Source organism: Catharus ustulatus, chromosome 24 (assembly GCF_009819885.2).
Source record: "Catharus ustulatus isolate bCatUst1 chromosome 24, bCatUst1.pri.v2, whole genome shotgun sequence".
Lineage (NCBI taxonomy): Eukaryota > Metazoa > Chordata > Aves > Passeriformes > Turdidae > Catharus > Catharus ustulatus.
Window position 1 is genome coordinate 4099072 of NC_046244.1, and position 27393 is coordinate 4126464.

At 47.8% G+C, this 27393-nt stretch overlaps 3 protein-coding genes across 8 annotated transcripts; 2 read left to right on the top strand and 1 right to left on the bottom strand.

Moving 5' to 3' along the window:
• The first annotated feature begins 764 nt into the window (after positions 1-764).
• LOC117006784 (transmembrane protein 51-like) lies at positions 765-3952 on the top strand. The gene is made up of 2 exons (XM_033079384.2): positions 765-1581; positions 2806-3952. Exons 1-2 carry the CDS (start codon positions 1244-1246, stop codon positions 3215-3217), a joined length of 750 nt encoding a protein of 249 aa, XP_032935275.1. The 5' UTR covers positions 765-1243; the 3' UTR covers positions 3218-3952.
• Positions 3953-9815: 5863 nt separating this feature from the next.
• Positions 9816-10763, top strand: LOC117006786 (28S ribosomal protein S16, mitochondrial-like). The gene is made up of 3 exons (XM_033079386.2): positions 9816-10051; positions 10134-10391; positions 10471-10763. Exons 1-3 carry the CDS (start codon positions 10039-10041, stop codon positions 10629-10631), a joined length of 432 nt encoding a protein of 143 aa, XP_032935277.1. The 5' UTR covers positions 9816-10038; the 3' UTR covers positions 10632-10763.
• A 13-nt stretch (positions 10764-10776) lies between these two features.
• Positions 10777-27270, bottom strand: SLC45A1 (solute carrier family 45 member 1). 6 transcript variants are annotated; one of them, XM_033079356.2, is made up of 12 exons: positions 27223-27270; positions 26219-26295; positions 25141-25318; positions 24088-24500; positions 23033-23125; positions 22362-22586; positions 20621-21360; positions 19243-19396; positions 18034-18210; positions 17161-17366; positions 12764-12877; positions 10777-11103 (listed from the first exon to the last, which is right to left on the bottom strand). In XM_033079356.2, exons 4-12 carry the CDS (start codon positions 24488-24490, stop codon positions 10987-10989), a joined length of 2229 nt encoding a protein of 742 aa, XP_032935247.1. In that variant the 5' UTR covers positions 24491-24500; positions 25141-25318; positions 26219-26295; positions 27223-27270; the 3' UTR covers positions 10777-10986. The 6 variants fall into 6 exon arrangements, with proteins under 6 accessions (XP_032935247.1, XP_032935243.1, XP_032935242.1 ...); XM_033079352.1 differs by lacking the exons at positions 10777-11103; positions 12764-12877 and adding an exon at positions 14158-17089 and having other exon boundaries at positions 25141-25315; XM_033079351.1 differs by lacking the exons at positions 10777-11103; positions 12764-12877 and adding an exon at positions 14158-17089.
• Between the last annotated feature and the right edge of the window lie 123 nt (positions 27271-27393).

The following is a 27393-nucleotide window of genomic DNA, read 5'->3' on the forward strand; positions in this document are numbered from 1 at the left end:
CCTCCCAAACAGGGGCACAGGAGAAGCTCTTCAGCTAGAGATGTGCTTCTGAGCATTGCCAGGTTGGTTTGCACTGAAACAGATTTTGATGGCCTTCTTTTGGTGCTGTGAAGCTCTCAGTTATCACACTCCTAAGGACAGGCAATGTAAGGCCTTAGCAAACATCAGTGACTCGATTGTTTTCAAAGGTTGGTGGATATTACAGCTGAGAAAGAAGCAGAGGGTGGGGATGAGAACAGGCAGGAAGGATCCACCTGCCCTGCTCTGTTCTGCCGTGCACCTCTCAGAGATTCTGGTATTGGATGAATTGGTGTTGGATGAATTGGGGCTGATGAATTGGTGCCTGCCAGAGATTCTGGTGTTGGATGAATTGGCGTTGGATGAATTGGTGCCTGCCAGAGATTCTGGTGTTGGATGAATTGGTGCTGATGAGATTCTGGTGTTGGATGAATTGGTGTGGATGAATTGGTGTGGATGAATTGGTGCTGATGAATTGCTGCCTGCCAGAGATTCTGGTGTTGGATAAATTGGTGTTGATGAGATTCTAGTGTTGGATGAATTGGTGCTGATGAATTTCTGCCTGCCAGAGATTCTGGTGTTGGATGAATTGGTGTTGGATTAATTGGTGCTGCTGAGATTCTGGTGTTGGATGAATTGGTGTGGCTGAATTGGTGCCTGCCAGAGATTCTGGTGTTGGATGAATTGGTGCTGATGAGATTCTGGTGTTGGATGAATTGGTGTGGATGAATTGGTGTGGATGAATTGTTGTTGGATGAATTGGTGTTGATGAGATTCTGGTGTTGGATGAATTGGTGTGGCTGAATTGGTGCCTGCCAGAGATTCTGGTGTTGGATGAATTGGTGCTGATGAGATTCTGGTGTTGGATGAATTGGTGTGGATGAATTGGTGTGGATGAATTGGTGCTGATGAATTGCTGTCTGCTAGAGATTCTGGTGTTGGATAAATTGGTGTTGATGAGATTCTAGTGTTGGATGAATTGGTGCTGATGAATTTCTGCCTGCCAGAGATTCTGGTGTTGGATGAATTGGTGTTGGATTAATTGGTGCTGCTGAGATTCTGGTGTTGGATGAATTGGTGCTGATGAATTGGTGCTGATGAATTGGTGCTGATGACTTGCTGCCTGCCTCGCACTCACCACGGCCTCCCCTCCATCCGCAGGGCATGAGAGCAGGGCTGCAGCCCCTGAGCCATGCGCTGAGCTGGGCACAGCCCCCCGGCAGCCATGGCCCAGTCCCGGGCCAACGGCTCGCACTACGCGCTGACGGCCATCGGGCTGGGCATGCTGGTGCTGGGCATCATCATGGCCGTGTGGAACCTGGTGCCCGGCTTCGGGCCCCCCGAGAAACCCGGCGGCAACAGCAGCAAACCCGACCGCGGCTCCGGGGGCATCCTCAAGAGCAAAACCTTCTCGGTGGCCTACGTGCTGGTGGGGGCCGGGCTGCTGCTGCTGCTGCTCTCCCTGTGCCTCAACGTGCGCGACAAGAAGCGGCAGAGCCAGGAGCTCGCCATCGCCCACGTGCAGCGCCAGGTGTCCGCAGAGCCCTCGCAGCAGGAGGACAGGTGAGGAGGGAACAGGGGACAGGGGAAGGGTTGGGTGGGGCACAAGCCAAGGGCTGCTGCTGTTGATCTGGAGGAGCTGGAGCAGGGAGGGGAGGGCAGCGTGTGCGTGAAGGAAGCAACGCGCCGTGGTTTAGGGTTTTGGTAGGTTTAGGGGTTTTGTTCTGGAGATGGGAGATGAACTATTCCAACTGTATTTATGCAGCTGTATTTATGCAGCTGTATTTAAGTGGAAGGGAGTGCTGTTGGTGTGTGAGGAGGGGTCTAGAGTGTGGCCAGGGCAGCACTGGCAAAGGTTGCCCCTCCTGGCTCGGTTGGCACATGGGAGCGAGCTGAGAGAACGCTGGGCAGGGTGGTGGGTGCCAGGGAGCACGAGGCTCTGCCACACGCCAGGAGAGCAGAGAGGGGCAGGAGAGGGGCTGGCTCTGCCTTGCTGGGTGCAGCCCAGGTGCCAAACAGCCTTGGAGACTGGCCATGGAGTTTAGACCCGGTGAAAGTCTGCAGGGCTCCGCTGTTTGCTCAGGGAACTTTGTGGAGCAGAGCAAAGGCTGCTGCCACAGCAGGCACAGTCTGGACAAACACGGCACAGGGAAGTCCCTGTCCATCAGCACAAACCCTGTGCACAGTGGCAAGGGAGCAATGGGACAATGTGGGGGGTGAGGGGACAGGAGGGGACAGTGGCTCTGCTGGCTCTTGTCAGGGACTGCACATCCCCAGAGAAAGCTGATTTTCCATGTTTGATTGGAAAGGTAACTTCAGAATGCCAAAGGAAAGGCAATATTGTGTGCAGGTACCTGTCATAGATGGTGGTACAGAGCTGAGTTGAATCTCTTTGCAGAGCAACCCAAGGCACCCAACCCATAAGACATCAGAATGACAGAGACAAATGTCTTTTAACATTAACATTTTAGAATGCAGACAGATACATTCTAATGTTTTTTGACTGATTTTTGAGAGTGGAGGAGAGGAACTGATGCTCTCTTGAGGGAAGAAATCACTGTGGGCAGAGAAAGTGATCAAATATGACCATAAGTCAAAGAAAATAAAATGTGTCTGAACTTAGGTGGGGTCGTGATTTATTGTGTCAAGCAGAAAGAAACTGCCATATAACGTAGAAGGGAAAAAACTATTTCTGGTGGAGTGGGTGGGGTGGTTTTATTCTTTCCATCCCCTTCCCACATGGAGCTGAAACCATGTGCTACCCAGACTTAACTCTTTCCCCTCCAGCCAAGAAGAGGATGAAGACGTCTCCTCCCAGTACTACGTGCCCAGTTATGAGGAGGTGATGAACACGGGCTACTCCGAGCCCAGAGACTCGGACAGGAGCGCCAGGCTCAGCGTCTCCCTGCCCTCCTACGAGTCCCTGGCAGGGCTGGAGGAGGGCAGCCAGGCTCCAGGAGCAGCAGGCACAGAGCCTGGCACGGAGAGGCCGCCCAGCAGGCACAGCTCCCGCCTCAGCAAGCGCCTCAAACCCCTCAAGGTCCGCAGGATCAAGTCGGAGAAGCTGCACCTGAAGGACATCAGGTTAAACCTGGCACAGGGCAACAGCAGCGTCCCTATCACGATAGAGCCCCTCACCCCTCCACCCAAGTATGAGGAGATCCAGGAGAAAATGCCAGTGAGCCAGCAAATGCCTTAAAACAAACAAACAAACAGGAATCTGTGATGCTGCTTGGTTGAGGGTTTTCTAGAACCCACCGTGCCAAGAGGGGTTTGGTGTGTGGGTGCAGAAGCAGCTCCCTGGAAGCTGCCACGTGGAGGATGTGCTGTGCCACAAGGATGGGACTCGTTTTTCCTGGGACTGGGTTGTACAAAAGACTGTGGGGAAAGAAACCTGAACACCACAAGCTCTGCTGCTGTGAAGTAAATGAAGGCTGGACATGCCAAAAGTGTCACCTGTGGTGTTTGGTACGAGACCATCCCGTGCATCCTCTCATCTCCTCTCCCCTTCCCTCTCAGCAAGACTTTTACAAGCCACCAAACTGATATTGCAGAAGGATTTTCCAAGTGGAAAAGTGAAATGTTTCTTTTTTTGGGTGTCTTTTCTTTCTGAGGAAGGCGACGCGCGTTGCCAGAGCAGCACCATGGATTTCCCTGGCTCCCAACTGGGCTGGGCTGGTGGCCCAGAGCCAGCCCTGATTCCTGCCAAGGTCTCTGCTGGCTGGTGGGAAGCAGCTGAAAGGGGCCTCCTGCTCCTCAGGGAGAGGATGGATTTCTTGCCTCTGTTGCTTTCCCTGATGTGTTTTGTGCTCCATTCGAGGCGAGTGGGTGACTCTGGGGGGTTGGGAGCTGCATGCACCAGTGCCAGGGGTGAAACCACTGCTGAGCATCCTGTGCAGGCAGGCTGGTCTAAATAAATGTTTTGTACATTGTGTTTGAGTGTTGTGTACATCTGTGTGTGTGAGTGTGTGTGTGAGTGAGTGTGTGTGTTTTGTACATTGTATGCGTGTTGTGCACATTGTGTGTGTGTTGTGTACATTGTGTGTGTGTTGTAAACAAGTTGTGTGTGTGTTTTGTACATTGTGTGTGCTGTGTATGCTCTGTTTGTGTTTATGTTGGGTGTGTGTTTGTGTACATTGTGTGTGTTGTAAACAATTTGTGTGTGTGTATTTGTGTACATTGTTTGTGCACATTGTGTGTGTGTTGTAAACAAGTTGTGTGTGTGTTTTGTACATTGTGTGCGCTGTCTATGCTCTGTGTTTTTTATGTTGTGTGTTTGTGTACGTTGTTTGTGCACATTGTGTGAGTGTTGTGCACATTGTGTGTGTGTGTGAGTGTGTTTTGTACATTGTATGCATGTTGTGCACGTTGTGTGAGTGTTGTAAACAAGTTGTGTGTGTGTTGTGTACATTGTGTGTGTGTTGTGTACATTGTGTGTGCTGTGTATGCTCTGTTTGTGTTTTTTATGTTGTGTGTGTGTGTTTATGTATATTGTGTGTGCTGTGTATGCTCTGTTTTTTATGTTGTGTGTGTTTGTGTACATTGTGCACATTGTGTGTGTGTTGTGCACGTTGTGTGTATGTTTTGTACATTGTGTGTGTGCTGTGTATGCTCTGTTTGTGTTTTTTATGTTGTGTGGGTTTGTGTACATTGTGTGTGTTGTGTGTGTGTGTGGTAAATGTGTGTGTGTTTGTGTACACTGTGTGTGTTGTGTACATTGTTTGTGTACATTGTGTGTGTTTTGCACATTGTGTGAGTGTTGTAAACAAGTTGTGTGTGTAATTGTGTACATTGTGTGTGTGTTTTGTACATTGTGTATGTGCTGTGTATGCTCTGTTTGTGTTTTTTATGTTGTGTGGATTTGTGTACATTGTGTGTGTTGTGTACACTCTGTGTACACTGTGTGTATGTTTGTGTACATTCTGTGTGTACATTGTGTGTGTACATTGTGTGTGTGCTGTGTATGCTCTGTTTGTGTTTTCTATGTTGTGTGTGTTGTGCACATTATGTGAGTGTTGTGCACATTGTGTGAGTGTTGTAAACAAGTTGTGTGTGTGTTTGTGTACATTGTGTACATTATGTATGTGTTGTGTACATTGTGTGTGTGTTTTGTACATTTGTGTGTGCTGTGTATGCTCTGTTTGTGTTTTTTATGTTGTGTGTGTGTCTGTGTACATTCTGTGTGTACATTGTGTGTGTTGTGTACACTCTGTACACTCTGTGTGTATGTTTGTGTGCATTCTGTGCGTCCATTGTGTGTGCTGTGTGTGTGTGTGGTAAATGTGTGTGTGTGTGTTTGTGTACACTGTGTGTGTTGTGTACACTCTGTGTGTGTGTTTGTGTACACTGTTTGTGTTGTGTACACTCTGTGTGTGTGTGTTTGTGTACATTGTTTGTGTACATTGTGTGTGTTTTGCACATTGTGTGAGTGTTGTAAACAAGTTGTGTGTGTGTTTGTGTACATTGTGTGTGTTTTGCACATTGTGTGAGTGTTGTAAACAAGTTGTGTGTGTGTTTTGTACATTGTGTGTGTGCTGTGTATGCTCTGTTTGTGTTTTTTATGTTGTGTGGGTTTGTGTACATTGTGTGTGTTGTGTACACTCTGTGTACACTCTTTGTGTGTGTGTGTGTACATTCTGTGTGTACATTCTGTGTGTACATTCTGTGTGTACATTGTGTGTGTGTGCTGTGTATGCTCTGTTTGTGTTTTCTATGTTGTGTGTGTTGTGCACATTATGTGAGTGTTGTGCACATTGTGTGAGTGTTGTAAACAAGTTGTGTGTGTTTGTGTACATTGTGTGTGTTGTGTACACTCTGTGTACACTGTGTGTATGTTTCTGTGCATTCTGTGTGTACACTCTGTGTGTGTCTGTGTTGTACACTCTGTGTGTGTCTGTGTACCCTGTTTGTGTGTGTGTGTTGTGTACTCACGTGTGGTTGGCCCTTCCCAGGGTTTGTGATCCATCAGCAGATGCTGCTCCAGGGCCATCCCAGCCCTCTGCAGGCTCCCAGCAAATCCATCAACCACAGATCCATCAGCACATCCAGCCATGGGCTCCCTGGGCAGGCTGAGCTGGGGTGAGGAGGTGGCTTTGCCAGTGTGATTCTGGTATTGATGCCATCCTGGGATTGTGGAACACATCTCCAAGATGATGGAGTCCAGCCACTGACCCAGCACTGCCTGAGCCATGTCCTGTTATGGCTCAGCAGAGGTTGGCCTGGTGCTGTAGTTGATAAAAGGTAAGAGAGGAGTTCAAGTGACCAAAACAAAGAGATACTGGCCCAAAAGCACCCAACAGTTTCTCTTGTTAATTATTATTTCCTATTGCATCTCCTAATTTCTCTTGTTTTGGACAAGGGCAGGGAGTGACAGGTCTAAAGTGAATGGCTTCAAACTGGCAGAGGTTTGCAGAGAAGCTCTACTTTGCCAAATCCTGCCTCAAAATGAAGCCTGACAAAATCTTGCAGTACTTGTGAGGCCAAACTGGGGGTTGGTGGTGGCAAGTGTGGCTTTTTCCCCCTTTTTTTTGCTGTAAAAGGATGTGTGGCAGCCTAGGATCAAAGAATATTGATGGAGAAGCACTGATGGGTGACAGCATCCACCAGACAGCAGCATTTATCCCCTTGCCTGAGGTTGCAAGACCTGTCTGTGTGTGTGTGCATGATATTAAATAAAAAATAAGTTAAATGAGGGCAAAAAGGGTTCTTTGGCAGCCCAGGCTGGTGGCAGGGCCCCTGTGGGGTTTGGGATGAACATTCCCATCTGTGTCCCCAGCTGATGGGACCACGCCAGCCTGGAGCTGTGTTGTGCTGCCAGGAGAGTTGCTTGGAAAAAGGAGGGGGAAAAACCCTGAACTAAACTAAACAAACAGGACAAACTCATCCAGGCAGGAAGCAGTGGGTTGCAACATGGCCAAGGTTTCCAAGGCTATTGCAGCCACCCTGCCAGCTGGGACAGAGCCTCTTTTGGGGTCATTTTGTACAATTCCAGTGTTGGGTGAGCCGTTTGTGGCTCGGGTTGTGTTGGGTGGGAGGATGCTGAAGGAGGAGTTGGTTTCTTGGTGCCAGCCTCGCAGGTGAGGGGTCTGGGCAAAGCCTTTCCAAAGCTCAGGGGTGTTTCCAGCTGGATTCCACACCAGGAGCGTCTGGAGCCACAGAGGGGCTGACACCATCCTGCAGGTGAACCCGGGGGATGTGCTGAGCTTCGGCACCACAGGAGTGTCCTTCGAGCTGCTGCTGGATGGGGCTGTGCAGGTACGGGGGGGATGCCCAGGGAGAGGTGAGGATGTCCAGGTACGGGTGGGGCTGCCCAGGTACAGATGGGGATGCTCAGGTAGGGATGGGGATGCTCAGGGAGAGATGGAGATGCCCAGGTACGGGTGGGGATGCTCAGAGGTGGGTGAAAATGCTCAGGTACAAGTGGGGATGCCCAGGTAGGGATGGGGTTGCTCAGAGAAAGGTGGGGATGCTCAGGTATGAGTGAGGATGCCCAGGTACGGGTGGGATTGCTCAGGTACAGGTGGGTGAGGTGCCCAGGTACAGGTGGGGATGCTCAGAGGTGGGTAAGGATGCTCAGGTACAGGTGGAGATGCTCAGGTACAGTTGGGGATACTCAGGGAGAGGTGGAGATGCCCAGGTACGGGTGGGGATGCTCAGGTAGCCATGGGGTTGCTCAGGGAAAGGTGAGGATGCCCAGGTACGAGTGGGGATGCCCAGGTAGGGATGGGATTGCTCAGGGAAAGGTGGGTGAGGTGCTCAGGGAGAGGTGAGGATGCTCAGGTAGGGATGGAGTTGCACAGGGAAAGGCGGGTGGGTTCTGCTGCCCAAGGAAAGGTGCCCAGGGTTTGGGGGATGTCCAGGGAAAGGTGTTTGGGGGATGTCCAGGGCAAGGTGCCCATGAGGGGCGGGTGGGTGTTGCCGTCCAGGGAAGGCTCCAGAAGCAGGAACTCGCTCCCAGCTCCTCTGGGCAATGCTCGGGAAAGGCGAAGCGGGGGCAAAGGAAAAGCTGGAGCTCCCTCTGCTGAAGAAACTCGGGCAGACCGGCAGAGAAAAGCACGGGACAGGGCTGCGTTAGCAAAGGTAGATCTGGAAAACGTCCTTTCCCTCTATTTGCGTTCTGTATTTCCTCCCAATCCACTTTTTAAGAGGAAAGTTGGGGTTTAGGTCAAACGTAGAGAATTGAAAAGTTCCAATTTTACTTTTGTCATTTTGGAGATAAGATGCTGCCGGGTAAGGCTGGATCGGGCTGGAGCAGTGAGCAGTGAACTCTCCAGGGCAGGATTTGCACAGAGCCGGCAGTGGAACATCCTCGAGGTCCCGTCCAGCGCAGGGGTTCGGGGATTCTCAGCCTCGCACTGCGGGGATGGTCAGAACTGCCCAGGGAACCTGGCAGCTGCAGCTGGGGGAAACTCTGATTTTCTGTGTGTGCACCTGAAAGAGGTGTGGGATGGAATGGATGAGATGAAGAGAGAAAAGAGACAAAGAGAAGAGAGAAAAGGAAGTGAGACAAGAAAAAACAAAAGACGAGAAAGGGTAAAAGAGGCAAAGCAAAGAGGAAAGAAAGGAAAAGAGGGGGAGAGGTGAAGAGGAGAGAGAAGGGGACAAAGATGGGCAAGAGAGAGAGACAGAGGCACAAAGAGGGGGAAAGGGGGTGAGAGGCAGAGGGGAGCCCCTCACAAAGACAAAACAAAACAAACAAAAAGGAGCAAATAACACCAAAGAAAGACAGGAGCTGAAGAGGGAACAAACAAATCTTTATTACAACTTTGGTGAATCACTTTCTTTTCAGTTATACTTCCTCAAATAAAAAAACCTGTACAGCTGAGTCATTCGAGAGAATACAAGTTTACATCGGTTTCAATACAGATTGATACAAAACCAAAGACAGCTACACAAAATGTAAAACATCCTTGGACAAAAGTCTGTGCAAGTTCAGGGCTTTAGAATGCAATACAGATGACAGAACAAATAACATGGCCCTATACAATTCCAACCTCTCAAAACCACAATAATTTTAATACACATAAATACAATACAGAAGCAAGTGTGTAAGGGCAAAACACAGTGTCTATACAACTACAGGGCGTTCAAATGCAATAAAACTACAGAATAAAAAAACAAAAGGAACGAATACACAGAGCTGCACAATTCCTGACCAACACGGGGTCATACAAAACTACAGAACATAAGCAGAACGATGGAACATACCTACAGAACTACATACAGCACTACAAGCACAATCATAACCCAAATCCAAAACCCTAACACTAACCCCAAACCCTAATCCCTAAATAAAATCCCCGAAATCTAACCTTAAAGGAGCCCTTAACCCTAAGCCCTAATGCTAACCAAAGCCCCAATGGAAAGCCCTCCCTTGGTCCCAAAGCCAGACCCTGACCCCAGAGCTGATCCCCGAATCCCAAATCCCCAACCCCAACCCTTTCCCAGCTGTAGTTCCACCTTTCACCACCAGGCGGCACCAGCGCGAGCTGCAATACCCGTGCTGGTCACCAGGCGGCGGCAGCGACTCAAAATCCCCAAATCTCGTGTTTTAGGACAGAAACACCCGAACAGGGGAGATTTCTGTTTTCTCGTGTAGGTCAACCCTTCTGACATCTTCCAGCCACATCTTGAGTTATATTTGCCTTTGAAAGCCCTGTAATTCTATACTCGGGATTTCTTATATTCTAAAATCCTGTATATTATATAGCCGATACGGGGGATTATTTTTAAATCTATTTTTATATAAAGCAACATTATTTATCGCTAAATATAAAAATGACGGACTTTGCCGTTTCAGTATTTTATGCACACCCTCCCCATGGATTTTCAGGCACTTTGGGGCTGTAACCTCCCTTTTTGGGGAGCCCCAGCTCCGTGATTCCCGTGACATCGGGATGCCCCAAATGACGTCATCACGTTCTCAGACTACAACTCCCGGCAGCCACCGCGCAGGCCCCGCCATGCGCTTCCTGCCTCTGACGTCATCAGTGTGCGCCGCGCGCGGGCCGTGCCGCCGCCATGGTGCAGCTCGGTGAGTGCGGCGGGCTCGGCTTGGCCCAGCCCGGCTTGGCTCGGCTCGGCTTGGCCGTGACCGCCCCGCGCTTTCTCCGCAGGGAGCTGCCTCCTGAGGGGCCGCGGCGGCAACGTCGTCATCCGCTTCGCGCTGGGGGGCTGCACCAACCGCCCGTTCTTCCGCATCGTGGTGGCCAACAGCAGGCGCCCCCGCGACGGGAAGTACCTGGAGCAGCTCGGCTGCCTTGACCCGCTGCCCAACGCGCACGGCGAGAAGGTGGCGGGGCTCAACCTGGAGCGGCTGCGGTACTGGCTGGGCTGCGGGGCGCAGCTGTCCCGGCCCGCCGAGAAGCTCCTGGGTAGGCCTGGGGCGGGCGCCGGGGTTGGGGGCGGGGAGGGCCCGGTTCGGCCCTGCTCTCACCGCGTCTCACCGGGCAGGGCTGGCGGGGTTCCTGCCGCTCCACCCCATGACGGTGACCGCCGCCGAGAGGCTGCGCCGGCAACGACAACGCGAGCAACAGCAGCCCGAGGCTGCCCCTGCGGACAGCACGGCCGAGCCCGGCACCAACACCGCGCCCGGCACCGACACCGCGCCCTGACACGGCGGCCGGGAGGGCCTTGAGCGGCCCGGGACAGCGGCGGCCCCGGGACTGCACGGGCCTGGCCGGGCCGAGGACTCTCGTGCTCTGTCAGTGCATCTGGCTCCATTAAAATGTTACCTCTACACCGTCCATCTGCTGCTTTCTCCAGACTCTTCTCAATCAAAGTTCACTGTTGCCAAATTTGGTGCATAAAAGAGGTTTTGTTGCTCTGATGCAGGTACAAGACCATTCCACAAAGCTTGTACAATATTTCCTGGGCATGCCATTGGCTCCAGGTGCTCTGCCTGCAGGGGTGACATGTCCTCTGCCAGCTGCCTGCTCCACTTGTCAAGTGTTTTGAGTCCTGGCTGTGTTACTGTAACAGAGCAGTCCAGTGGTTCAGGAGAGGCCTGGCACAGACAAATGCAAATGGAAGTGCAGCTGGTTTCTGTTTACTTTCCCCAGAGAGGTACTGAGCCTGGTTGTTCATCTAAAAGCAAAACAGAAAGCTTTTGGTGTCATGTAAAGAGGGACCAGGGAAGTAAGCTATGATTCCTATTTAGTCACATATTTGAGGCTGTTCTAAGTCTCTCCTACTTTAGATGCACCCCTGAGCTTTTTGGGTTTCCTAGGGTGCAACTCAGATGATTCTACAAATATCAGGTGAAGACAAGTTTCCAGTGTTGCATCTCAGTAAAGCTGGTAGTATAACCAGCCCAACAGAAGACAAGTTGACAAAACACTTTAAGAAAAGGGCCTGGCTTGCTCTCACAATAGTGAGAAAGAGTGCTTTTATTTCTGCTCATGGATGAAAGATGAGGTGATTAAAAAGCTGTTCTTGGAAGTGATTGAGGCTATGGAAAATGGTATTGCTTTTCTATTACACCTCCCTCTTCTATGCATTTGATGTGTTCAGCATCATATTTTCTATAAAATGGCAAGTGCACTCTGGTGCTCTGGTTTCTAGGAAATTCCTCTCTAGCTCACTCCAGGGAAGGTTTGCATCAGCAGTGTTTTTCTTACCATAATCCAAAGGTACCACACAGCTTTTCCTTTCTGGTGCTTTCCCCTTTGAACACAGATGTCTGTCTGTAATGTTTCTTTTAAGACAATTCTATGGAGCCCTGGCTTTTGGCCCAGTTTAAAAATGCAAACAAACAAAACCAAAACAAACCCCACACAAAACCTCAGCCTTACCTTGTTGTTAAATAAAGCATCCCACAGTCATCTACAAGGCAGTAAAAGTTGTTTTCATGCTCTTTCCCATACTAAGAGCTCTGGAGCTGCTCTGCAGTGCAGGAGGGTGAGGGACTATTGGCATCACACACAACTTTTATATGACACAGTGGTAACAGCAGGTAAATGAAGAGTTCTAAGGAGAGTCTGGCAGTGCCTCACCTAACTCCCTCCTCATTGTCCTTGGAAGTACTGTGTCTGTCTCCTTATGGACCAAATCAAAAACAGAAAACCAGGCATGCTGAGCAAACAAAGCACAATTCTCAGCTGCTGTGATGCTGACAGAGATGAAGGCTCAGAACAAATTAGAGTGAACATTTCTAGTGCTGTGCAAATGGTGAGAGGTGCAGGGCTGGGGAAGAGGGTGTGTCTGAGGCCTGGAATTTGGTAGAGAAAATCAGCAGCAGGTAGTTGTGAGCACTGAATGCTGTTTACACTTTGGACTGAACCTGCCTTTCAGAAGATTACTTGATAGTTTTCTCTGGAGCCATGAAGAGCCCCTGTTGCTTAAGGGGGCTGTAGATAATAATGGAGTGCATTGGGATGAAAGTTCAAGGGTGTGTTGCTGTAAACACTTCACTAAATACTTCACAGCAAGGGCTTGGGCAAAAGGAGCAAACATTTTCCTTTCTTGGCAGGAAGAAGCATTGTTCTGACTCAGTTGTATTCCATCCCCTCTTCCCCAAAGAGTTGTGTGGGCTTAAAAATAATAACTGTAGTAAATAAAAAATAACTGAACGGAACAAACTTAAAGCAGAAGCAGATCAGGCTGGCACAAAGCAAAAGCCAGGCTTGAAGAAAGCCGTGGGTGAAGCTCAAACCTCCAGCACAGTAATTCTTACAGCACTGACAGTAATGCTGGTACATTCCTCATGTTCAAGTAGCTCTCTAAGCTTGGTTGGCACTGTACTCACACAGCCCAAAATCTTCATTTCTGCTCTGATGCTGTGATTTCCTCTGCTGGCTGCTCCTCTGGCTATTGCAACAAGATTTGTTATCCTTTTTTGAGAGAAAGCTATCCCTGGATCCTAGAAAAAGCAAGAACAAACAAACAAACAAACAAGCTTACATCCATGGCTGATAATGTGTCACCCCCACTGCAGGCTCTCCCCAGCCTGCAGACTGCTACTCTGGGCATATCTTGCATTTGAATTCATCTCATTAACATTCCTCATTGCTGCTTTCTTCCTGCTCCCCAGACTTCCATATTCCACACAGGATGAAGCAACCTCCCCTTAGTTTACTGTTAACCCTCTTTGGTCTTGGCCTGTGCTGTTGCCTTACAGATCTACAGAGAAGCTGGCCAACTGTGGCTGGGGGGATTGGGCAGCAAGCTGCAGTCACCCAAAATTCTCATTATTCCATGCATTTACCATTTCTGTACGAGTTATGTGAGAAAGAGTGTTGACAAGGCTTTTAACATTAAAAACTTCTTGTACAGCATAGAGCACTGTCTCCCCAAACCTTCAAACACAGCAAGGGTTGCAACACCAGTTAAGGATTCTAGTAAAACACCTCCAGCCAGTCCCAGTGCTGCTGCCCTGCAGCTTTTGCTGCTGTCCCGCGTGTTGGAACCTGAAATTTGTCAACTGACCCCACTAGAGCAGCAGCTTGGGGCACAGGAACAGCCATTTCCCAGTGAACAGCCACAAACACCTCCTCTGCAAAAAAAGCTGGGCTAAATGAGTAATTATGAAATAACAACCACAGGTTTGGAAATGTCTCCTTAGATAAAGAGAGGCTGGGGATCTGCCTTGGCATTTCAGCCCCTGGTACTCAAAGAATTCTCAGTGTGTGTATTGGATTTATGCAATCCATTGGGTGTTGTTATGATAATGGTATCTAAAAGTTTCTGCTCTCTCCTGAGGCTCTCTTCCAGTCTGAGGGAGAGCATACATTAAGAAAGCTGCCTTTTACACAAATTCTTTTTTTAATAAAGTGTGTCTCCTATAGAGTGCAAGATGCTTACTCATTTGTAGAAAATAAATTGACTAGAGAACTCTTTTTAAATACTTCCCAATGTAATTTATATATACATAGATACATACTGTATTTATATATATAAATTTTATTCTGTTTGATTGTTGAAAAGACTTATTTTTCCAACCAAAGAACAGCAGAAGTTCTGAAATCATGAGGTTGTCTGTGAGTGACACAGCAGAGGCTGAGTGAGCTGCAGACATGCTGGAATGGTACAGGTAGCTTCATTACAAACATGTGAAAATTGATTAGGCCTTTTCTCCATCCCTCTCCCCATTTTCCCTGCTTCTGTACATGTGTAATAAATACATTTACAAACATCCACAAATAATTGCCATGAAGTAACCTTTAATGATATGGACTTAAATCAAAATTAACCTTCATCACTTTAAAAACAGCACAGTGTAAAATCATTTTCCTGCCTAAACTCATGCATCTTTTTTTTAACCAGTAACTTGCAAATTTAGACAGAATATTTGAAGCCTTTGGATTCCAGAAGGGAAACATCACGTTGCAGTTCACAGTTCACCAGTGACCATATACAGTTTGACAAAGGAAGAGAATAAGCAAGTAAGCAATGACTCTTTCAAAAGTTATTTCTAAGGATTTGGTGCAATTTCCAACTCTGCATGATGGTGACAGGCTCTGGTTTTTTTCCAGACACCACTAGTATTGCTCAAAGCCCCAAATCAACACACATTGATGTTGACTTAAAAGTACTGTGTATGTACCACTACATAAATACATTTTCAAAATAAAGTCCATATCCTATAAAATAGAAAAAATGTAATATAGAGTCTATTAGGCAAGGCATACAGGCATAGCAATAGTTTTATAACTGCATAAAGGTAATTTATATTTACAGATGGAAATTGAGACAAACATTATCATCAAATACATTGATTTTATTAATTTTTTGAAGAGTTTCACAAAATGATCTGTAACTCCAGCTACCTGGAAAAGTAAAGTGCTCACAATCCATTTAGTGCAATAATGCTGGCTACAAAACTTAAGAGGAGAAAAAAAAAATTAAGAACTAATACCACATTAGCTAGTGGGACCAAACAAAAAATAAAATAATTTTTGAGTTTAAAAGTTTGAGAAGGAAGAGAAATTAAGATTACAAAGCAGACTAACAAGAAAAGAATAATTCTCCAAAGTCAAGTCTTTAGATTGTCAGAAATTAGAAGTGCCAAATGTAGTTTGTCATGCTATTTTGTCCCAGCTTTGTCCTGAACATTCTTGGAGACAGCTGTCCCATAATCAAGGAAATGGCACAGACATTCCTGCAGATACAACACCATGTAAGCCCAAAGAAATGAAAGATGAATGTACTCATCAGTCTGACAGCTGACAGTCCTTTATCTCTGAGAGCTTGACTTCGTAATTCCAGCAGTATTCCTCTGTTTAAGTTGATAGTGAGTAATACAAAACTTGCTTCTAAAATATAATAAATGGGAGCAGATGATAAAAATGAGGGGTTCTTATGTATTATGTTTTCAGCACTGGATTACAGTAAACCACAACAACTAAAGATTACACATATTATTTCACCTTGGCATCATAGCATAAACTCAGGTGAACAGTGAAGTACAACTCATTTAAAATGAGTGACTCTCCAGAGAAAACCCTTCTTCTGGGTCTAGGGACCAAACATCATCTCTACAGGGATGCCATGCACAGCACATGTGAGCACTAAAATGCCCACCAGCCTTGGTAAAACTTGGCTGCCTACCCAAATACAAAGACAGGGGGGTTAGAAATAGTTTTATTAATGTGACTTTAACTCCTGGCCCTAATTAGAACTTGTAAAAATTCTCACACACCACCTTCTAAAATCAGAACAATAAGAAATCTCTCAGACAATGAAACCCAAAGCCCTTTTACTGGTTTCACTGAGATGTGGAAGATGCAGCTCTAATTGACAAGCACTTAGTCACTAATCCCCAGACTTCAGAATGTCCCAAGGTAAAATTGTATAAACAAGAATGATGTGATGCAGGCTTCCATACAAATGATTTTTCTTATGAGTAAAGTTCTTGAGAGTAACCTTCTGCCCAAGGGAGGTTGATGGGAAAAGACCTTTCTCCCCACAACTGCGTTATGGACAACTGCTAAACTGGATTATGGCCAAATCCTCCTGCTAAGTCACCACAAACCCCTGTAGTCCTAATTAAACTATAATGAGGAAGGAAACACACACGAATTGGCAAACATCACCAAGGACACAGCCAGGACCTCCCAGTGGGGTGTGGGACCCAGGCCCACAGCGCTTTCAGCCCACAGTGGTGTCTTGTAGCAGTTCTGCTGCTGGGAGCTCTGTGCACCCACAAACCCATGGCACTTGACAGAGGACTTGCACCACCCAAGCAAGACCAGCTGCTCTCAGCCTTCCCAAAGCTTTGAAAAGCACCCTCCAGAGCCAGGCCTTCACTGGCAGAGGCTGTAGGTTGGACCTGCACCTCCCAAAGGCCTCACAGAAATCACCACGGGGTTTGCCTACCCAGTCTGCTCTGCCTGGCCAGGAGGTGGCTCCTCCTGCCCCCAAACTGTCACCATTCCCACGGTGGCAGTCCCCTGCAGCAGTGAGCTCACTGCCACTGAGAGAGCGAGGTTGTCCTGCCCAGGCACCAGACTTTCAGGTCTCCTGCCTCACGCTGGACAATGCCAGTCATCTCCCGGGATGGCAGCACCACGAGGCAGCTGCAGGGAATGGCCCCACACTTCCTGCTGCTGTGGCCCCAGGGGCACAGACAGGCCTCTGTCACCTCAGGGGAAGGACGAGCAGTGCCAGGCGCTGCTGACTCACCCCTCACCTTCCCACAGGCAGGGGAAAGCTCAGCAAAGCCAGCACAGGCCTTTCTTTCCGTTTGCCAAGCCCACTGCTGCCGTCCCAGGGCCGCACAGCCCGTCCTGTCACAGCAGGGAGGCCAAGGGTGACACAGTGGGGCAGCAGAGGCTGTGGCAGCTTCTCCCATTTATTCGTTCCGCGCACGGGGCAGGAGCGGGCGCTGCTCCTCGGCGGGTGGCAGCTCCTCGGTGGGCAGCAGCTCGTAGGTGACACAGAGGGAGGAGAAGAGGCAGCCCAGGAAGGACACCAGGCTGGAGAAGTACATGGCACTGCTGGCACTGCCAACAGCCGCCGTCAGCGGGCCCATGGCCACGGCCACGAGGATCTGCGCCAGGAAGTACTGGCAGCTCAGCAGGGAGATGTCAACGCCCATCCCGCGCCGCGTGCCCTCCGCCTGCGAGCCTACGAACTGTGGGGACACAGCCACAGAGTGAGGGAGTGTCCCCAGGGCTGCTGTCCCCTCCCCAGCCCGGGGCTCACCTCTCGGCTCTGGTAGTAGTCGCAGAGCAGGGAGTAGGGCAGCGTGCAGAGCGTGGCGAACAGAATGCCGTAGGTGGCACACAGGGACAGCAGTACGTAGACATTCCTGGAGAGCGTGGCCAGGCCTGTGCCCAGCCCAAAGGCCAAATATGCCACAAAGTACAGTGTCCGTGTGCTAAACCGCTCCTCCAGCTTCTCCAGCATGGCTGCAAGGAAATGGGACAGCTTTGGGGTGAACTGCAGCCCTCCCACTGCCACTGAGCAGTGGGGCTGTGGGGCCCACCCTTGCTTAGACAGCCATGTCTCAGTGACAACCACTACACCTCTGAGGAATTGGTGCCTTGCACATGAGTGCCAAGCACTCCCTCCAAATCTGGCTGCCATGATGCAATTGCTGCCCTATCTGCAGAGGGAATGGCAGAGCTGACGCCTGGCAGTGCCCCTGTCCCAGAGGGTCAATGGGAACTGGTGAGGGTGGGAGCAGAGGCATGACATACATGACAAAGTGCTGGGGTGGCACATGACACTGAGTGCTTTGCCTGGGACACACAGGCACTGGGTGGTGCTGCACCAGAATTATGCTTATGGTGACTGCACGTATCTCTGTATTCAATGTACATTGAAAATGCCACTTGTGAAAGGAACCACATCCTAAGAGAGATGTTTTCACTGGTTTGCTGACCTCACCTGCTGTCAGTGCAGGCCAAGCTAAGTAGCAGAGGTAACAGGGTGAGAAAGAGCTCCCTGCTGTAGCACTTGTGCCTTGTGGTAGGCTGTGTGCAACATAAACACTGGCCTACTTGTTGCAGAAACACCACTTCTAAGAAATGTATCTTTTCCCAAAGCAGTGGTTAAGAGGGCTGTACCAAGTACCTGAATAGAAAGCAGCACTGAATGCATAGATGCACATTCCCCAGCAGCCCATGGTGACCCCAGTGTTGTACTTCTGATACTCATCTGAGTTGTGAGGTGCTTTTGGGTTCCCTTGGAACACTACTTCTCCCATGAAGTCAGTATAGAAGAGTAACATCCCCTCAAATGAAAGCCACCCTGCAAGAAGCAAGAAGTAACCTATTAGGATTTCAGAATACCTGTTTCCCCTTGTAAGCTTACATGGATGTTATCAGCTGTATCCCAAATCACACCCTAGGACAGGTTGTGCAACCTGAGTGTTACATAACACTCAGCCACATTTATCTGAGACCGCTGCTCCCCGTGCATAATGCTGCAATGTTTGTTAAAGACATCCAGGCTTTTAAAGACCAAGATTTACCATTTGAATTCCTCAGTGGAAACCTCAAGGCTGACTAAAGGCCACAGAATACTGGTTTAACAAGACAGAAAAATAGGTGACAGCAATCTGAGCTGTCTTCAGGTTCTGACAGGACACAGTGCTCAGTCTAACAGAGTGGCTCATCCCATAGTAATTTCAGGTTGCTGTTATCCTCCCACATAGGAGGGGAAGGAGTGCTTCTTTTGTCATGATTGCAGCCTCCAGAGTGCCTCTGACAGAGTTAAAAACTCTGCTCACAAATTGGCACCAAGGCCATTGATGTAGACAATCCCTTAATTCCTTTCACAGCCAATGAGTATTAATTACCTGGTCCCTTCTGTCCAATTTTGTGTAATGACTGCAAGCCCTTCCTAAACACCAGTCACACACTGGTGAAGAGTAAAGGTAACACTACACTGGCTACAGGCACTCCTGCAATGCCATGTTCCACAGCTCTTGGCCTGTTCTGGGAGCCCTGTACATAAGCAGTCAGAGGGAGGAAAGTAAATGCCAGTCTCAGGGTGTAAGCACAGAAATACAGCCAATCTCATCTTTCTGCTTGGCATGAACATTCCCCTTAAGATGTGCTGATTTAGGCTGTTGTTGTTCCTTTTCTAGGAACACAAGCTTTACTGCTTTGCTGGGGGTGGTTTTTTTTTTTCCCTAAAAAGCGACCTCATTGGCATCTCTATGGAAGAAATCAAGTTGTCTCTAGTTAGCAGCCACAGCAGCAACAGATAAAATATTGAAAAAGGTTCACCCGAGGTGGAGTCCTTCCTGTTGAAGGCAAGAGGGCACTTTGGGAGTACCTAGGAAGTGGTTGATGCAGAGGTTCCGGAGAGCCTTGGGCATGTGGCAGATGGTGGAGCACAGCAGCTTCACGGACAGGGGCTGCTCCGAGGGCTCGCCCGATTCATTCAGCTCGCTCTCGTACTTCACCCCATTCAGCAGGATGTTAGCAACCTGCACCATAACAACTGCCAGGTCAGTAAGGGAAGCACAAACATCCTTTAAGCAGATGTATGCAATATTGCACACCTATCTGATCATCTGCAAGTTAAACTCTGCTGCTGGAGTATGTTGATGTGGAGGTTAAGAAGTGTATTGGACTGGAACAAGAGACAAATGGCAGCACTGCACTGTAGCTTTCGGAATGCTTGAACCAGTTCTCTTCCCTTCATTAGGGTACTTGGTAACCACATTCAGATGCACAGGCACAGCAGGAATGCATAAGTTCCACTGCATTTACAGGAGCTGTACCCACTTTCAGGTGAATGTGGATCCTGAAGTTTTAGAGACACTGAGGAAGAAGAGGATGAGTTTAATTGAAACACATTAGCACTGCTTGCTAACCTCGATGTTCAACCTCAGTGTGCCCAGTATGTAAAATCCTGGCCCTAACAAAGTCTGTTCTCACAAACTGGGTCAAAGTACAGCAACAACAAACAAAACAAACAAAAAACAAAGCAAAACAAACAAAAAACAAAGCAAAACAAACAAAAAACAAAGCAAAACAAAGCAAAACAAAGCAAAACAAAAAACCACCCACCCAAAAAAAAATTTAAATTAAATAAAAAAATCCCCAAACCAAACAAAAAAAATAACAGAGGACCGTTTACCTCATCCCAGATCATAAAAAAATGGGTCAGCATGCAGAGGTCTCAGACATTCCAAGTTATCACCAACAGTGGGAGGTGAGGTCAGAGTCTTATCCCTCAGTAAGGGAAAGCTCACCTCCCTGATGGAGCCAGATGTAATGACTGCCATAAGGAGAAGCTCATGGGAGAATCCTATCCCTGGCCCTATTTTGCAGGTCTTTCTGTGGAAAGGGAAGACACAGGCTCAATAAAAACATGACCTTTTCTGTTCTCATGTGGTAGCTCCCTTGGTAGTGAAGCAGGACTAAAAATACTGACCTAACTCTCACAACTGGCCCAGTTAAGAGTGAGGCATTCCCATTTCTGCCATCTTAACAAAGGCAGCTGACAGGCTGTCAGACATAATTCACACTCTACCCACTACTTTACTGATAGTCATAGCAGGTGTGCTGTTCCCATCATGACTTTTATGAGGAAGCTGTCACAAGAGTCTTTCATGAATAATTTGTGCACCACACATTTAAAACTATATGAAGAGATTAATAACACTCATGTTTACATGGTCATATCATTGATTTCCTGGTCTTACCTGTTGGCTGAAGGTTACATTTCTTCTTCTGTTATTCTCTGAGCAGTGTCCTGTTACAGCATCTGGAATGGCCAAGGTCTGAGGTCTTTTCAAGATCCCCGATGACCGTGGCTTTATTGCATCCAGTGAGCCCACTCTCAGCACATCACTATCAGCCCCTGATGTTAAGCTGCTCTCCCCTTGCTCCAGAATTCCATTTGCTCCATGGTAACAGCCATCAGGCACCCGAGGAAAGCTGACACTGACAGGCTGCCTGGACAAACTAGCTGGAAGTGTCATGTAACTATTATGCCCTCCTGTAAAACAGTCTATAAGCACACTGTCAATATTTGAAGTCCCAAAGGATGATGCAAACTCATTAATTCCCGTCAAAGAATTGTCTCTGCTGATAAAACTCCCGTATTTTGGCGTGAGTGGGCTCATGGGGGAAACAGGACTTGTAAAACTTGCATGTAACTGAGCTGAGTTATGAGAAGCAGAGTTTTCATTTACACTGTCCTCAAAGAAGAAAGGTGGAGAAGGAGGGAGAGGAAGACTTGGACTTTTCATCACCTTTTTCTTCCTGTTAGAGGACTTTAAGGGTCTCTCTGGAATGCTAACTAGAGTCAGCACAGTAGCAATAGTCAGTACAACTGAGGTGAAGACATAGATGACACGAAGTTGCCCTCCTACAGCTTTTCCAAAACTGGTTTTATCCCAGTGTATTCCTCCAACAACATAACCAAAGCCACCTCCAAGACCTGGTGGAAAAACAGAGCTAAGATTATCTTCCCTATCCAGTCCCACAAGTAGCAGCACAGCATCACTTGTCTAATGAATCATGAGTAGAATCTGACACTTCTGTTTTAGCATTTGACCCCTTTCCACTTCAAATGCACTAATAAACACAGCTGTGCCAGAAGGAGAGTCTGGATGTACTGACACAGTACAGAAAGAGGGAGAAAGTGCTGTGAAAGTGATGACACAAATAATTAAAAATTACAATTTTTCTTTGCCAAGAACAAAACACCTTACCTTTAGCTATTTCAGTCCGTAAACAGAAGTGTCCACCAGCCTTGTGACAAGGCTCTGCAATCATTCAGCTAAGACTGTTTTCCTGAAAGTGAAAATCCATTTTCCTCATATGAGGAATGCAGATCTAACTAAGACAGATCCAATCACTTCAGAAGCGTAGCAAGCTCATTACTCAGCATTGTGCTGACAGCCACAAAACTGCCTCTGTGTTACTACCGGTGAACAGGGAAGTTTTGAGAGCATCTCTCTCTCTCCATTCACATGGTAAAAGTCTTACAACACTCTCCTTTCTTGCTCACAAACACATTTAAGAGTGTGGAACAGTCTCCTAGAGCAGGGCAGCACAGCAATTGAAGATAACAGCAGTGAAGATCGACAGCACCCAGTGTGCACTTTTGCCTCCAACAGAGCAGCTACAAGACACACATTACACACCTGCAGGAAGCCAAACCTCCTCCCTCAAGGGATAATTTTGTTTCCATAGGTCTTACAAAATATGTGAGGCACCTCCAGATGAACAACCCAAGACTGTATCTTGTTTGAGTTCAGGTAGTTACAAAACCCTTTGCAATGAGTAGATTTTTTTTTTACAGTTAATTAGTGATACCTCTCAGCATTTGGTCATTATGCTTATTCAGGAAAAGACCAGTATTTACACCCTGCTTTCTCACAGCAGGGCTTGTTTACTCAGGGTTTACATCTCCCAGGAAGCACCAAGAAAACATACCTGCTAACAAAGCATGGATGTTGAGGCCCCTGTCTTGATCCACTGGGCTGCACACATCCATCATGTAGGCATGACTGGGATTGTCTGCTGAATCTGCACTGAAATCCATGAGGACAACACCACAGATTGTCAGGATGATGCCCCATTTGTGGTTATTCTCAGTGTCAGACAAGGCACTCCCTATATCTTTGCCATTCAGCATAAGTGAGAGCCCAAGCAATGCTCCTGGGAACAAAACCAGAACAAAATCAGTCACTATTTGTGAGGAAGCCTGCAGAGCTCCAGACTCCAAAAGCATTATTGTACCTGCACAGCCTTGCAGCAAGTGCTCTTGCTCTTGTTCATATCAATGCAGCCTGGGAAATTAGTGTTGCTTATAGGATACACAATCCTTTTCCACTCCTTGAGCTTAACAAACATCTAGAGTTTACTTTGGCCAAAAACAGCCACATTCTCGACCCTCAAAACATCCTTTCAGACTCTAAGCAGTTTTTATGTGTGGATCTCCAGCTGCCAAAGCATCACCTCAGTGTCACTCACCATCTTCTTCAGACCCAAAACACCCACACCTCAGGAGCATTTTGTTCAGCCTAGTGCCACAAGGGATGTCACAGAAGAAAGATGCACAAGGTTTTTTCAAGTGTTATGCCCATCACTTCTAAAAGACACACCTACTGCTAAAACCAGAATGAAAGGTCTTCTCCTCCCAAATCTTGATGTGCATCTGTCACTCCAGGCTCCCAGCAAAGGCTGTAGCAAAAACCCTAGAAAAAAGGAACCACCAATGAACAGGATTTTTCTACGAGTGTGTCTCACAGAGGAGCTAAAACAGGCATGCCTTAAAAGGCAGGAGAACCACAGAGCAGTGACATCCCCAGTCAGCACTGGTCACCCAGGGGCACACACCACACACTGCCTGGCATTGCTCACTGCAGGGCACTTCACTCTGCATCAGTAACACAGAGTTTGACACCAGGTGAAGAGTCAGAGTACAAGCTACACATTCTTAAGCACTCTGTTCCTTATAAGCTATTTCATTTATCCCATATTTAGATGTGAGATCCCCTTTTCCAATTATTAGCTTGGAAAACAGCAGGAAGCAAATATGCAAGTAGGAAAGGTGCCTGTATTAATCTGTGCCAGCCTTTTAGGAGGGGCCTATCTCTTCTTCTGAAACACATGTTGTGAGTACAAGAACAGGCAGAACAAAATTTTCCAAGTTGGTATCCACAGTAATGGATACAGTCCCAGCCTTGCCTCTGTGCTAAGGCAAGTAATTCAATGCCTGTATCACCAGTGGTGGATGGTCTTTCATCACTGGAACACCTTATTTGTTTCAGAAAGTTAAACAGAAGGCAATCCCACTCTGCTTTTTTTCACACACCTTTGAAAACTGTGTCTGTATGCTTTTTTTCATGGGGACATACATGGATACACCAATCTTCTTATGCTTGTTTTTAAATACAAGAATAGAGCAACCAAAGCTTACCCTCACACAAATTTTTGGAGGTTGAGAAGCTATTAAAAGAACAGGTCTTTTGAGCACATTGGTCTTATTTCAGGTGGGGCACAGCAAGAATTATCCTCCTATTTGTTTGTCTAAAATTATGGTTAGTACTTCTTAACCTCAAGAGAATATATTAATGAACAGCTGAGGTACTGCAAACAAAAATTAAAAAATAAGTGGAAAAAATAAGAGGGAAGAAATAGCACCAAGAAAAGTTACCTAATATAGGGCTGATGAACCACACCATTCCATAGAGCTGGTCTGGAAGCCCCATCTGGAGCAGCACAGGGGTAACATAGGCTGTTTCCATGGCATAGCTGAACTCAAGCCCAAAGAGAATGCACCCATTGAAAAGGAGTTCCAAGAAAGACCTCTGAGGCTGGAGATCCCCAAAGTCAACCAGATCAATAGGACAGGGAGTGTTTGGTGGTGGTGGTGGTGAAGGCCGGATGTGTTTCCGCCTTTTCGGGTGTCTCTTGAAGTTGTTGGCCCGGTGACTTATGTGCCGTGTGGGCAGTCCAGAATAGCCTGGGACTGGTGACCTCCAGACTTCCTGAGAAGCCACACCTGACAGGAGGGCAGCATCGCTGACAGGGCTTGGTGCAGATGGTGGAATCATCATGGGTAGGGGTCTGGAAGACAAATAGCTCAGAACAAAATGGTTGAGGTAAGATAAACTTTGCTTAACTTTTTTTACTGGAGTTCAAGTGATTTCTCAACATTTCACATATGAAGTGTGGCCTTTGTGTTAGTTACAACCTCTTCTTTCCATCTCTTGATGGAAGGCATTTGTGCTTTATGGGCACAAATGACACTCCACTGTCTAGGTAAGTACTTGCCTAACATCACAGGGGATTAAGATTGAAATATTTAAAACAATTAACAGTCACAGAAGTTACACTTCCCAGAAGTTGCCAATGGGTCAGCAAAGCATTTACATTTATGTGGAATTCACTTGAGTTAAACTCACTCAAGCTAAAAAAAGCAAATCACAACCTCAGTCTTTGTGTTTACAATCATGCAAAGCTGTGGCCTGGCAGGAGATTCCAGACCCCTGCTGCAACATGAAATCACTTTGGCAAAAAATCCTTTCACTACTGATCATACCACTCCTGCTGCCTGTGCTGAGGCCAAGGCTTAATGCAACACCTTTTTCTCAATGACCAAGTTTTGTTTTACTCCTATTTCCATCCCTCAAAGCAGCAGAGATACCTCCACTGCAAGGACAAGGTCTGATCCTTAGGAACTGAATCATGAGAAGAAGATACACACCCCACAAGCCACCCTCAGAACTGCTACTCCTCTTTCAGTGCTTAATGGTACCCAAGTGCTGAATAGGCTCCTTGGATCTCATCAGAATCACTTCTGCAGCCAAAGTGTGCACAGTGTGGTGGGTAAAACAGCCAAATGGTTTCCAAAATAGCACATCAGAGAGATGCCAACAGATCTGCTGCATAAACGAACCACATGTGATTTCTTGATTCTTTTTGCCAGAAATGGAAACAGCTCATGAGTGAATTCTGACCTTTTCTTTATGCCTCCTTGCCCACAGACCAAAGCTGCTGCTGCACAAGAACAGCTCCACATCACCCCATCCCTCTTCAGAAAACCCTCACAACTGCACACTAGTGAGTAAAACAAGTGTCTTACTTTTTTGATTACAGTTCCCATGGGGAAAAAACTCCAAGCTCCTTTAATCTTTGGCTGTACAGCACTCCCCTAAATCTCATGTTTTCTGCTTCTTCATCTGGTGCATTCCATACACTAGTCTTCCTTTCTTTAGCCCTTATTCTACACAAAGCCACAATTTATTGCATATTCCCAATTATTGCAGAGCTCCATAACCCATGTTTACCATCATGCTAACCCAAGCATTGCTCAGCATGGTGAATAATTCCTGCACAGACCAATCCCCAGCTCCATGCAGGGACCCAGAGACACCAGACAACACAAAACTGACTGCCAAGCACCTCACAGAAGATTGCAGTTGGAGTAACTTGAGTGCATTTGGGGGCCAAGGAGGATAAGGAAGGATGAGAGTGAGATGACATTTATCGAAATATTGCTAACATTGTATGAAGGGTTTCCTCAGGACTGCTGCTCCTCAGACCAAGGTGCACAAGAGAGAACAAGCAATTCAAAATCCCAGCTGCACATCTTGACAACCTTCACCTCACACAGTACCAACAGCAAGCTGCATCTTCCTGGGAAAGCTCATTAGCCACTAAGTCCCACACAAGGACCAGCACAAAGAGAAGCGTACAGAGACTTCATGAAGACATCTGACACTGGTTCTGCAAATTACTGAAAACTTCTTATGACCCATGTCTCTCACATGCAGAGTACTTACTTTGCAGAGTACCTTTATCAGCCTCCAGGACAAAGTGATTTCCTCACAATGAGAATTTGTTAAAAATGAGAAGATACCTGAAATAACATATAATGAAAACCCAATCAGATTCCTGGCAGTTGCTCTAACAACCCTTTCACAGACCATGACAATGAAGAGAAGCTAGCAGCCCCTTCACTTCTACTGTACCTTGCCATAACACAGAGGGTGTTATCTCCTGATCTTCATCTATCAGTTTCATTTCATACTAGATCCTCCTTTATCTTCCTGCTCTTTACTGCATATTGCAAAGTAATTGCATTCCAAGTCATAAGTGACAATGTTTTAGTGATATAAGGAAAGAACTCCATGCATGGCTCAAAAATACACATGGTGACCTGCAATTACTTGAAAGGCTATTATTGCCATCATGTCACTGGTCCAGCAGGAAATCAGTGTAAAACTGAACTATTCCTTAGTCCCCAATTTTCCTCAACTTACTGATTATTCAGAAAGACATCTCAAACCTGCCCTCGGGTAAATCCATGTAGTGATCACAACAACGAGGCAGAACACTCTCCCGTAGTGTGGCTGCCAGCCCTCAAGTCAATAATTATTCGGGATTTCTAGCATTTGATGTCTGCACATCACATCTGGAGGTGATGCTGGCTCTGCCGCTGCCATCCGCACAAACGCGTGTGCCCAGGCAATGTGCTCGGCAGGCACGGTCGCCCACCCTCAGCGCTACGCCGAAAATAAGTCTTTACTTTGCCGGCAGAACCTGGTTCGCGTCGGCTGCCGAGAGCTCTAAAAACCCCAGAGTCACGGGCTGGGCGGGGGAAGGCCGGCCCTGACCCTGGTGCTGACCCGGCCCATCCTTTGTGCCGGCCGGGCAGGAGCGGCGGGGCGGGGCCGCCCACCCCTCCCGGCCCTCCCGGCCCCTCACGGCTCCTCCGGCCCGGCCGCCAGCGCGCAGCGACCCCCGCGCCCCCGGCCCGGCCGCTGCTCCCGCCCCGCCGCCTCACCTGCCCAGCCCGGCCCGGCCCGGCCCGGCCCGGCCCGGCCCGCACTGCGCCGCGCCGTGACGCCACCGGCCCCGCCCCGCCATTCGGCAGAGCCGCCCCCGCCGGGCCGCACCGCCCCCGAGAGCCCACGAGTGCACCCGAGAGACTCCGAGAGACTCCGAGAGCCCCCCG